Source organism: Verruconis gallopava, assembly GCF_000836295.1.
Source record: "Verruconis gallopava strain CBS 43764 unplaced genomic scaffold supercont1.21, whole genome shotgun sequence".
Classification (NCBI taxonomy): Eukaryota; Fungi; Ascomycota; class Dothideomycetes; order Venturiales; family Sympoventuriaceae; genus Verruconis; species Verruconis gallopava.
This window is the reverse complement of record NW_015622157.1, coordinates 243,552-255,813: the sequence shown is the minus strand read 5'-3', so window position 1 is coordinate 255,813 and position 12,262 is coordinate 243,552. Positions and strand designations below refer to the sequence as shown.

The following is a 12,262-nucleotide window of genomic DNA, read 5'->3' as shown; positions in this document are numbered from 1 at the left end:
GTAAGAACAGCGAATGCAAAGGACAACACATCAAGACGTAAGCACAACATTTGCACAATGTTTCACTCATATCTCAATTTGAAACTATTTGCGAACATAAGAGTTAAAAAAAAATGAAGCCAATTGCAAATGACATGATCCTAAAGGGCATTTCAGTGGTATCATTGTTCCTTCTTCACATCGCCATTCCTTGTCATTCTCAAGCCCTCGCCATCATCTCCTGCGCTCCCGGGAGTGCTTGTACCACTTCCATAGCCGTCCAATCCAGCCTCCTTAGCAAGCTTTAATTCAGTCTCGCTTCTCCTCCTTTGACTTCGCTCCCGCATTGATCCGCGGATCTTCTTACTCAACTCCTCGAAACCCTCATGAGAGTCTAAGTTCGAGAAGCCCTGTACCGGGAAACCAGTCGAGTTGGTCCTGCTACGCGAACGGGTATGATAGGGTGTGCCGGGCCTCGAAGCGAACAGACCAATGTTGGACAAATTGCGGAAGGATTCGTTCTTGGGAATCGAATGGAGATGGTGACGATCATGATGTATTCTTTCCCCATCCGGTGTGGCTGATTCGAACATGATGTTCCCACTCGTTGGCGAAGTCGGAGTCGCGGGTTCGTTGACGGCGCCGTTGGGGGCTCCAACTTCAGCATGCGAGCCTTTCGACGAGCTTGCATTGAAAGCACCCTCTTCGAATGGATCGGCGATGATGCGCGTATGGTGGAAGTCAGGGAACATTTCTGGTCCCAGAGTGTTTATAACATCAGTGACCTCGGCAGTCAAAGCGCTTCGCTTTTCTCGCAGTTTGACCAAGAGCGAGCCATGCGCAGGGCTAAGAGCCACAAACAACGGCCGAAGAGACTTGACAATGTCCATTCCTATTTCGCCAAACCGTAGTGCCGCATACGTGATAGCGGGGAAGATGATCCATCCTAGGACAAATATCGCCCAGATGGGCACCCATTCAGGGACGTACCCTTGTATCCTGTTCTCGTAGCACCACACGGCCAACAAGATGTTGTAGAAGTTGTACAAAGCAGGTGCCAGAGCCATGGAAACAAGAAGTTTCCAAGTAGCCATAACATCCCTCGCCTGGATCTTCACGGTTGACGCCGCAAGAGCCTCCTTGGACTTCTTGATAGATATTACTTTACCGGCGATGAAGACTGGAGCGAACAGAACCAGGCCGGGAAGCACGCCAATCGAAAGGAATGATAACTTTAACAGCCGGTAAAGAAGTGTGAATATCACCTTGATGATAGGTAATCTGGCATATTCAACTTGATGGTCACGAATATTGAGGGAAAGGAGTTCCTTGTTGTACTCCATCACAGATTTCTTGAGACGAATGATTCGCGGATCGTCCTTGTATCGTTCGTAACCTTTGACAAGTCTGCGGTTGAGTTCAACGACCATTGGCAAGGGTAGTTTTTTGCCCTTCGGATTGTAGAGTCGGCGCACGGCTTGAATGAGCATAAGCGTGTCGTAATCCGGCGCGGTAACGGTGACGGCCACGAGAGCGTTGTACACATCCTCAAGCAGCCTTCCAACCGCTTCTCGTCGGTCTCCATTCTTGTACATCTCGATGAGCTCGGGGCTGACCTCGACCGGCGTACCGAACTCGACGACCGCTCGTGATCGGAATTTGTGCGCGTGGAAATAGTTCATGCCACAGGGTATGATTTGCAAACCGCAGTCAGGATTCGCAGCCAAAGCCCCGAGAGCCATGATAGCAACGCCCGCTGTTGTAACTTAGCAACTAGTACAATCTCCACCATTTGCAGAATATCCTTACCTTTCAGTGGCAGTAGTTCTGTTCTGTCATGACTACCACCTTCGGGGAAGATTCCAATGCAGCCTCCGTTGCTTAAGTTCTCGAACACAGCGTCATACACTTTGGTCTGATCGACCTTAGGTGCTACCTTAAATGGTGTGCCCTTAAACTCGCCCTTCATGTCCTCTTCTGTCTTGCCATCGGGGATGACCAACTCACGCCCTGTCAGCTGGTTAATCGCTGTGCTACCCTTGAAAGGCCTTTTCAGCCTCAGCTCTTCGGGGCCCTTGATCTCCAAAATCTCCGCATTGGCGGCTGTATTCTTGACGTTTGGAAGCACTATGAGCCCCCCGACCTGAAAGTCTGGCGACTCAAAGTTGGTCCCAACGCCGCGAAGCAGCAACGGGTCGTTGTCAGGATCCGGCAGGTATATCCTTCCAGGTACGGATTTCGTGCTATCCAACGCTCTTCCCACGGGAACGGCGCCCACAAGTCTTGCCCCGAAACCGATGAACTTCCTGCGCATCGATTTTTCCGCAATCAGGAACGCAATGCGACGATGGGCTTCCGTGCGTACGACGCGCATAAGGATGAGGGGATCCACGAACTGGGCAGCAATCAGCACATTCCGTTCAATTGACAAGCAGCAAGACAGGTCAGACCTGGTTCGCATGCGGAGCGGCGACGAATATGACCGGTCCCTTTCTTGGAATCTTCCATGCTGAGCGCGGATGCACCTCGCGAAAGAACAAGTCCACGATGATGGAGAAGATCCACAGGAACACGTCGTAGACGAAGTTGTTCATGGGCGGGGCCGCCTTCTTCTTCGCCCTCTCCACCTTTTCCGGTGCCATTCTGCTCGTTCTGAACGTGTCCAGAGCAACTTCTCTGCAAGACGGCCGGTGTTTCCAGCCGCGAAAGCCTGACGGTCCCCGGTGCTAAGAACGGGCAGAGCTATCTTATCCACGAAGAGGCCACCACCATGGTCCTCCGAACGCGTGATTGCAGAGGCGCCGAGGCTCTCGTGAGCACGGCACGATCTTTTCAGCAGCGTTCACGAAGCCGGGTTTGAGCGAGGTAGCGAGGTGCAGCGCAGCGGCAGCAGCATAACAGAGGCAGAAAAATTTCCGTCCGATCCTACGCGACGCGGGAGAGATGGCCGGTACGTCAGAGCTTTTCCCGCAGGAGCGTGCCAACCATGTGGTTTGCAGAGAAGGTTGTGGAAACCAAGGGACGGCGACAGAAGCTTTTTCCAATCGCCGCTCGCAATGAAACAGGAAGACACAACAGTCTGGATCTCCTGCTTGCTTCCAAGTTTCTGCTGACGGCCAGTCCTCTCTGCATCCTTTTGCATCCCAACAGATCTGGGGCCCCACACCACGTATTCTGTCGTCATGCTTTCCTACACTCGCAGGTTCGCAGTAGCTTGGCAACGGGTGCGCCCAATCAAGCGGGAGATCTTCATCCGGGATGGAATTTGCTCGTGATGATTGGAAGCTTAGATCGAAACCTCCGTCACGCGCGGCCTGGCTGGAGCTGCAGCGGCAAATCTCTGTTCTCCCGTGCAAGTCCAACAGATACGGAATGCAGATGCCACAAGTTTCGTGCGTGGCGATGATAAACTCGTTTCCTGAGCAGATTACCCGCTGTGTCTGTGTCACAAGATGAGGGTGGCACCGCTACATGTAATGGGTATATCATTCTCTACGCTAGACCTGTATATTGTCGAACGGTCGAATGCTTACAAGTGCGCCCACGGGCCCTCTAAATAAAGTATAAAGCTTATAAAAAAAAAAATCATGCAAATGCTGAAGTCTACACGATGTCTTGAAACTGAACGAAGTTCACAGTCTTTTCCTACGCTCCTGCAAATCCAGCGGGAGTCCTTTCCTCCGCTGCCACTGCCATTCCAGCAGCACAGGCATGAAGTGCCATAGATCGAACTCGGGCCACATGCACTTCAGAAAGACAATCTCTGTGTCCTGGTGGCACTGCCACAGCATGAAGTCGCTCAGCCTTTCCACTCCACTTGTCCTTATAAGCAGGTCCAAAGGTGGACAGTCCGCGCCCGTAAATGTATGTGCAGTGATCGTGTCTTCGTCAATGGCTTCCGGATCCGGAAAATTGGTCGTTGGCAGCGAGTTATTCGTGTTGGGGTCGCTCGTGCTGAGGTTTAGCGTTGAGGAGTCGACCGATGCCGTGTGGTCGAGCAGTGCCGTGAGCGCCTTCAAGTCTGCAAAGTCCGTCGACGACACTGAGCTATTGACAGCCTTGTTTACACGTTTCCGCTTCTCCTCATCGCTGAGCGTATGGTCTCGGAAGATGTCGAGGATTGCGTCCGTGGGCGCCACGAACGATTCATCGGGATCGATGTGCTCTAGGTATCGTTCTACGATGTTGTCGATGCGTGTATATGCCGCCATAGCTTCCTGCTCGTTAAGATCATCTCCTGCGCCATTCTCGCGAGGTTTGGTAATCTCCTCCGTTTCTTTGACCGTACTGAGCTGCTGGGCTCGAATGTTGCGCGAGATGTGGGACTCCGAGAATGGTCGCTTCAGCGCCGGCTTCACCGGTTTGGTGTAGTCGCGAACGGTGTTTCGTATTGCGGTCGTGATCTCGTCTCGTGAGGTGTAGGGCGCGCAGATGTTCAATATCGCCCTGTCGAACGCTGTCAGCTGGAGCATGTCGACGCATGAAATCCTCGGATTGGTTATCACACACCGTCCGTTGCCACTAGTCAGCTTGATCGCTTTATCGATGGCTTCCAGCACATCTGAGCGCACCATTTCCCGCTGTCCCAAGAATTGCATTTTGGCACCATATCGTTCAAGCAGTTCGCCATGCTGTGCCAACTGCGAAAGCTTCGTCTTCGCCATGTCCATGAGCGCGTCGACTTCGTACTTGGTGCGTTTAAAGTTTTCGATGCTGAAGGCATATATAGTGACCACCTTGACTCCAATCTTGTAGCAGACCTCCAAAATCTACGTTTCTGTCAGCTGCTCTGCCGCATCTCTGGCCACGGTGTTGCCGGATACCTTTGCCAAAGCCTCAAAGCCCATGTTATGGCCCTCAACAACTTCAATTTTATGGCTCTTCGCAAAACGCCTGTTCCCGTCCATCACAAAGGCAACATGTTCGGGAACCGGGCCTTGCCGTATAGCCGCCATCAGCATCTCCCTCACGTTTGAGAGGGCCCATTCTGCCGGCGGAGACTGGAAGATCCATTTGCGTAGATGCGACGTCTGCAATGGCGATGTCATGGTGGTGTAGGATGTGAAGTTGGATGTGGCACGACCGAATCGGGTTGTCCAAGCGAGATCGAGTCAGGTGAAGGAAGGCTGGGGAAAATAGAGAGCCTGTAGCCCTATATAACAGGCTTAGCAGCTGTACTATACAAACATGGCATTAAGAGATCTTAAGATGGTTGAGAAGCAGGGTTCACGTTAAGGCTACTCCGGCTGAAGCGACGCGTTTGGCCAATTAAGCGGACTGCGTGTGATTCGCCAGGCTCGCTGAGCCACTCGAGCATACGAAAGGCCAGAGAGTCGCTCAGCGAACCGACGAAATCGCGCGTCATGGCAGGTAGAAACAGTTTACGATCGAGCGCTGACGTGAAATCAATGCCGCATTTTATACTACACACATGTATACGAATGCACATTTGCATATTTGTATGTGCATGTGCATGTGGTACGCATGGCACTGTTCTCCATCGGCTGGCGCGAAGGAAGATTGCTCCTTCAAGTTCTTTTTTTTGGGACCTGAAGACCACATTACGTTTGCGTTCATTTACGAGGTGAGAGGACTGTACAACGAGCAAGCTTGCCTCAGATATATACGGATCAGATGGGGCCAATGTCGCACGGGAACGCGATGCTGCTCCTCAAAAGGACGACTGCGCTCGGGATAGTGTGTAGAGGGCAGAGGGTCGGTCATCAACGCAACGCATCTGCCGGGAACAGGATCTTGGCTGGTTCCGAGCGGCGTATGGAGAGGATCGCCGTGCGGCGTCGCATGCCATTCTTGATCTGTCAGCGTGCCTAGACGCAGAACGGAGTTGGCTTCGGCTTGCTGCGGAGGTGTGCAGCAAGAGGCAGCACTTGAGGATGTGCATGCGACAACAATGATGCCGGCAGACTGTGGTTGTCGAGCGGTTACGGAGTGCTGTGCTCTGCCCTCTGTCGATGCCACCGCACGGAGGCAAAGATCGCGCCTGGGCGGTTCCTTGGCCATGCGCTAGAGCAGAAAATCCAATGGGGGCAAAAGAGCACGAGGAAAGCCGATACGACCGGGCCTCCGAGTCCAAGTTATCTCGCTTGCAGACGATCCATTAGTGGACTGCTCGCCTCAGGAAGTTCCTCGACCCGTTCCGAAAGGCTTGGGGAAGGACAGATATTCGGCCGCTACCCGCTTTTTCGCGATCCACATCTTATCTTGGACGTGCACTTCGTCCGTCCGAATTTGCAGGTCGAACAGGACACGCTGGCACCGAACGCGACAGGAGCGGCCATGGGGGAGCGAACACATGTGAACCACCGCGACCTTATGTACAGGGCCGAAAGAAAACGCAGGGCGAGAGGAAACACAGTGGGCGAGAGGGGAAGCGCGGAGCACGTGGCGAAGAAGAAAAGCGGGAGAATGTTTGTCCACGGGGCCAGGACAGGCCTGGAGGTCGATGGGTCGCCGTCGTATTTTCAGATCGTGGAACAGACAACAAAAGTACAGCATCTTCCACTTGGTGTGATTGCAGGGTCGTTATGAGCAGGATGACGAGCCAGACCACGACGGCGATGGCTGGGCCTTGACCCATTTCCACGCCGCATCCGGGAGCGGCTCAAAATAAGCGAACGGCGTTTTGTGCACAACAGGCTGCACAAGAGCTTGCACAACTCGGAAATCATCAGCATCCGCATGCCGACGGGTGGAGCAGCTTAACCTGTTTGGACGAAATTGCAGGTCCAGTTCGGTGGTCGTCGTCCGTCATTCTGCAGCCGTGATCCGCTCACTCTCCCACAGGGCCCGAGCTCTACGGATCGAATAAACAGACACCATCCCGAAGTCTGGTAGAAGCCCACGATTGGCGAACAAAAAGGTACGCCTTCGTCGTGACGTGACGGCCTGCTTCTGCCCACGCCTTCTTTTTCCTTGGTACATCTTCTTAATAGCCCGTTCCTTCCTAGCTCGTTGGCCTTCGCCGCATCTTTGTCCTCCACTTTGTTCTTTTCCTTTATCTTTCAACCACGCCTAGCTTTTCCCCTTGTCCTCGTCGTCTTCGTCTTCGTCCTTGCCTGTCTTACTCCTTCGTCTCTTGCCCGTTGACGCCACAGCGGTTATCTTGCTCGCGAGCCTGATAAGGCTCCCCCGTCAGTCATGTCGCTCGTTGGCAACGTCGCCGTCAACAATGCAGACGCGACGGACGTTCGATCGGGTGCTGCTCGCCCAGGTACTGGCCGCAGGCCCAGTACAGCTGCTGAGGATGCCGAGAATACGGCCATCGGTTTGCACCGTATAAGATCCGGCCATTCGAATCGTAGGCCGAGTTCGGATGCGGCACCTCTGCCTTCACCAAAGCAAAGCAGTGAGAAGGCACCTGGTTCAGAAGATGAGCTGTCAAAGGTCGACGAAGCAAAGGGGGCCGAGGACTCCGCAACCAGCGTCGACGAAGAAGATGAGCGGAGGGAGAATGAGATTAAGGGTCTCGCCAGAAAGATGACCCATTGTTCGTCACATTACGACGATTCTGATATCAACCCTTTCAATGCTCCCCCGGGCTCGAGATATGATCCCTCATCGCCGGCATTCAATGCCAAGGCATGGGTCCGTCGTGCTATGGAGTTCTACCGCTCGGATCCTCAAACTGGTCCACCACGTACTGCCGGTATCGCGTTCAGGAATCTTAATGTTTTTGGCTATGGGAGTCCCACCGACTATCAGAAAAGTGTCGGCAACGTCTGGCTCGAGGCGTATGGCATTGCTCAGAAGCTCATGGGCAAGGGTCAGCGCAGAATTGACATCTTGCGAGACTTCGAGGGCATCGTAAACCCAGGTGAAATGCTCGTTGTCCTTGGTCCACCAGGTTCAGGCTGTTCGACATTTTTGAAAACTGTATCCGGAGAAATGAACGGCTTGAACATCGAGGAGGGGTCGTATATCAACTACCAGGGTATCTCTCGTCATGACATGCACAAGCACTTCAGAGGTGAGGCTATTTATACTGCTGAGGTTGACGTGCATTTTCCCGCCCTTACAGTCAACGACACGCTCACCTTTGCCGCTCGAGCCAGAGCTCCCCGCTACATTCCAGGCGGTGTCACGAGGAATCAGTATGCCGATTATATGCGCGACGTTGTAATGGCCACGTTCGGCATCTCGCACACAGGCAACACTCGCGTTGGTAACGATTTTGTCCGTGGTACGTATCAATGCTCCATTTTGAAAGGTCTCGAAAGCTGATAATGGATATAGGTGTTTCTGGCGGAGAACGGAAACGCGTCACTATCGCCGAAGCAACACTGTCTGGCGCGCCACTCCAATGCTGGGATAACTCGACTCGTGGTCTCGACAGCGCAAATGCCATCGAGTTCTGCAGGACTTTGAAAATGAATGCTGAGCTGACAGATACGACCGCATGTGTCGCCATCTATCAGGCACCCCAATCTGCCTACGATCTCTTCGACAAAGCGCTCGTCCTCTACGAAGGCAGACAGATTTATTTCGGCCGCTGCGATGAAGCAAAGGCATACTTTGAGGCCATGGGCTTCGACTGTCCGGACAGACAGACAACTGCTGATTTCTTGACCTCCATGACCAGCCCGCAAGAACGTGTTGTGAGACCAGGCTGGGAACATAAAGTTCCTCAGACGCCAGATGATTTTGCGGCACGCTGGAAGGAGTCGGAGCAGCGCAAAGCGTTGATGGCGGAAATTGACGAATATGACAAGAAGTATACCATTGGAGGCGAGTACCTCCAAAGGTTTAAGGATTCTAGACGAGCGCAGCAATCCAAGCATCAACACGTCAAGTCTCCATACACCCTTTCCTACGGCGGGCAAATCAGACTTTGCTTGTGGCGTGGTTTCCAGCGGCTCAAGATGGATCCTTCAATCACCTTTGTTCAAATGTTCTCTAATAGTATCATGGCTCTTGTCATCGGCAGCGTCTTTTACAACCTTCAGGACACTACCGCCAGTTTTTACTCGCGAAGCGCACTTCTGTTCTTCGCTGTTCTGATGAACGCGTTCGGTTCGGCCCTCGAGATTCTCACTCTTTATGCTCAGCGACCCATTGTCGAGAAGCAGGCAAGATATGCATTTTATCATCCAAGCGCCGAGGCCTTTTCTAGCATGCTGGTCGATATTCCGTACAAGATTGGCAACGCTATATCCTTCAACATCGTTCTGTACTTCCTCACAAACCTTCGACGAGAACCAGGAGCCTTTTTCTTCTTCCTACTAGTCTCCTTCATCACGACGTTGGTCATGTCCATGTTCTTCCGCTTCATCGGTTCAGTTTCACGGTCTCTGGCACAGGCAATGGCCCCAGCCGCCATCTTTATTCTGGCCATCGTCATCTTCACGGGCTTCGTCATTCCTACGCGGTACATGTTGGGTTGGTGCAGATGGATCAACTACATCGATCCTGTGGCCTATGCCTTCGAGTCGCTCATGATCAACGAATTCCACAACCGAAATTTTACCTGCTCGTCCTTTATCCCGAGTGGTCCCGGATACCAGGGCATTAGCGGCCTGAACCGTGTTTGCACTGCTGTGGGATCAGTGGCAGGTGCCACTTCAACCAATGGTGATGCTTACATCAATTCAGCGTATGAATACTATCACGTGCATAAATGGAGGAATGTGGGCATAATCATCGCCTTCGTCATCGGCTTCTGCTTCTTCTACATCATTGCGGCTGAGCTTGTTTCCGAAAAGCGATCCAAGGGTGAAGTACTTGTGTTTCGACGTGGTCACATGCCAGCTTCAGTGCGAAGTACGAGTACTGCAGACGATGAGGAGGCAGCGGGCGAGAGGCGAGGCAGTGTTATTAAACAGGTTCACACACAAGAGGATGTGTCGGCGATGATCCAGAGACAGACAAGTATCTTCTCGTGGCGCAATGTCTGTTATGACATTAAGATCAAAGGCGAAACACGTAGGATTTTGGATCATGTCGACGGCTGGGTTAAGCCAGGCACTTTGACTGCCCTCATGGGTGTCTCCGGTGCCGGCAAAACCACTCTCTTAGATGCTTTGGCCACACGAACGACCATGGGTGTCATCAGTGGTGAAATGCTCGTCGACGGACGTCAACGTGATCAATCTTTCCAAAGAAAGACCGGCTATGTTCAACAGCAAGACCTTCACTTACAAACTTCGACCGTCAGAGAGGCTCTCAACTTCAGTGCTCTGCTACGTCAACCTCGTCATATCCCTCGCGCCGAGAAGCTCGCTTATGTTGACGAAGTTATCAAGCTGCTGGATATGGAGGAATATGCCGATGCTGTTGTCGGTGTCCCTGGCGAAGGGCTCAACGTTGAGCAGCGCAAGCGATTAACCATCGGTGTAGAACTTGCCGCTAAGCCGCAGTTGCTTCTATTCCTCGATGAGCCAACATCTGGCTTGGATTCGCAGACATCTTGGGCTATTTGCGACTTGATGGAAAAATTGACCAATTCCGGACAAGCCATTCTCTGCACGATCCACCAGCCTTCTGCAATGTTGTTCCAACGCTTCCAGCGCCTGCTTTTCCTCCAAAAGGGTGGCCAAACTGTCTACTTTGGCGACATTGGACCGAACGCTGAGACCTTGATCAGTTATTTCGAACGGAACGGCGGTTTCCCTTGTCCGAAGGATGCTAATCCGGCCGAATGGATGCTTGAGGTCATTGGCGCAGCTCCTGGTTCGCACACTGATATCGACTGGTTCGAAGTATGGCGCAACAGTCCAGAATACAAAGAGGTCCACCGGGAACTCGATCGACTCATCGAAGAAGGTCCGAGCTCACAGGCTCTTGAGCGAACACAAACCCAGCAAAAGAGAGAGGATAAAGCCGCCTATGCACAGTTTGCTGCTCCGTTCAGCGAGCAGATGTGGGAAGTTCAAAAGCGTGTCTTTCAACAATACTGGCGAACTCCTAGCTACATCTATTCCAAGACCTTGCTTTGTCTTTCAACGGTATGGTTTATACCCTGCCACCTAGATTATTTTTGTTTGCTGACAGTCTGTAGGCGCTTTTCGTTGGTTTCATCTTCTTCAAGGCTCCACTTACCCAGCAGGGTCTCCAGAACCAGATGTTGGCCATCTTTATGATCTTCACTTGTTTCGGTCAACTGGTGCAGCAGATCATGCCTCACTTTGTCACGCAGCGTGCTCTTTACGAGGTTCGTGAGCGCCCATCGAAGACATACTCCTGGCAAGCATTCATGCTCTCAAACATCATCGTGGAGCTGCCTTGGCAAACGTTGATGGCCGTGATCATGTTCTTTTCGTTCTACTACCCTGTCGGATTCTATCGCAACGCCGAGCCGGCTGGACAAGTCCACGAACGAGGTGCCTTGTTCTTCCTCTTGATGTGGATTTTCCTCATTTTCACTTCAACTTTCACGCACATGATCATTGCTGCGGTGGAAACTGCCGAAGCTGGAGGTAATATCGCTAACTTGCTCTTCTCGCTCACTCTCGTCTTCTGCGGTGTCCTCGCAACCCCTCAACAGTTCCCCGGCTTCTGGATTTTCATGTATCGGGTGTCTCCCTTTAATTACCTCGTCGACGCGTTCCTTTCCGTCGGTGTTGCGAATACTAAAATCACATGCGCATCTAATGAATACTTACATTTCCAGCCTCTTGAAGGCCAAACCTGCTCGCAGTATATGAGCAGGTATATTAACAACTTCGGCGGCTACCTGGAGAATCCGGATGCAACCAGCAATTGTTCGTTCTGCACCACCAGCGACACAAATGCCTTCCTCGCCTCTATCAATGCAAGCTATAGTCACAGGTGGAGAAACTTTGGAATCATGTGGGCGTATGTTGTCTTCAATGTCGCTGCTGCTCTCCTGCTTTACTATCTTGTCCGCGTGCCCAAGGGTGCGAGAAAGGAGGACAGGGCCTCACCAGTCAAGTCGTCCGAAAAGACAGGCAAAAGCAAGTTTTCTCTCTTTTCAAAGAGAGAGGAGGCGAATGCAAGTTCTTAAATAATTCAAAAAAAATTTTTTGCTAAAATGGATGTGGGTGGTGTTATTTTTGGGCAGATGATTCTTGTCAATTCAAGCTATGCTGTTGTACTTTGGTAAGCATCGACTGCAATTTGTTCAGAAATCCAGAATTAGAGTAGATAGGAAGGCTGTAATGGTTGGTATTGTATAATATGGACTTCGTAATTCCAGACTTTTTATTTTTCTTTTTACAGGTCAATTTACCCGTTCTTGAGTTTCCGCTGTCTGGCCCGTCTTTTTTTGCCGGGCTCCCGTAATGCGTGAAAATACTTTCCATGTTTC

General features: G+C 51.9%; 3 protein-coding genes across 3 annotated transcripts; 1 reads left to right on the top strand and 2 right to left on the bottom strand.

Annotated features, from left to right (window-relative positions):
- Positions 1-49: 49 nt before the first annotated feature.
- On the bottom strand, positions 50-3,086 carry PV09_06250 (uncharacterized protein). Its single transcript, XM_016359857.1, has 3 exons — positions 2,430-3,086; positions 1,789-2,374; positions 50-1,735 (listed from the first exon to the last, which is right to left on the bottom strand). Exons 1-3 carry the CDS (start codon positions 2,619-2,621, stop codon positions 162-164), a joined length of 2,352 nt encoding a protein of 783 aa, XP_016212305.1. The 5' UTR covers positions 2,622-3,086; the 3' UTR covers positions 50-161.
- A 353-nt stretch (positions 3,087-3,439) lies between these two features.
- On the bottom strand, positions 3,440-5,910 carry PV09_06249 (di-trans,poly-cis-decaprenylcistransferase). The gene is made up of 3 exons (XM_016359856.1): positions 4,803-5,910; positions 4,489-4,748; positions 3,440-4,425 (listed from the first exon to the last, which is right to left on the bottom strand). The coding sequence occupies exons 1-3, from the start codon at positions 5,025-5,027 to the stop codon at positions 3,612-3,614; spliced, it is 1,299 nt and encodes a 432-aa protein (XP_016212304.1). The 5' UTR covers positions 5,028-5,910; the 3' UTR covers positions 3,440-3,611.
- An 879-nt stretch (positions 5,911-6,789) lies between these two features.
- On the top strand, positions 6,790-12,173 carry PV09_06248 (uncharacterized protein). Its single transcript, XM_016359855.1, has 3 exons — positions 6,790-8,179; positions 8,233-10,940; positions 10,994-12,173. The coding sequence occupies exons 1-3, from the start codon at positions 7,138-7,140 to the stop codon at positions 11,957-11,959; spliced, it is 4,716 nt and encodes a 1,571-aa protein (XP_016212303.1). The 5' UTR covers positions 6,790-7,137; the 3' UTR covers positions 11,960-12,173.
- Positions 12,174-12,262: the final 89 nt, after the last annotated feature.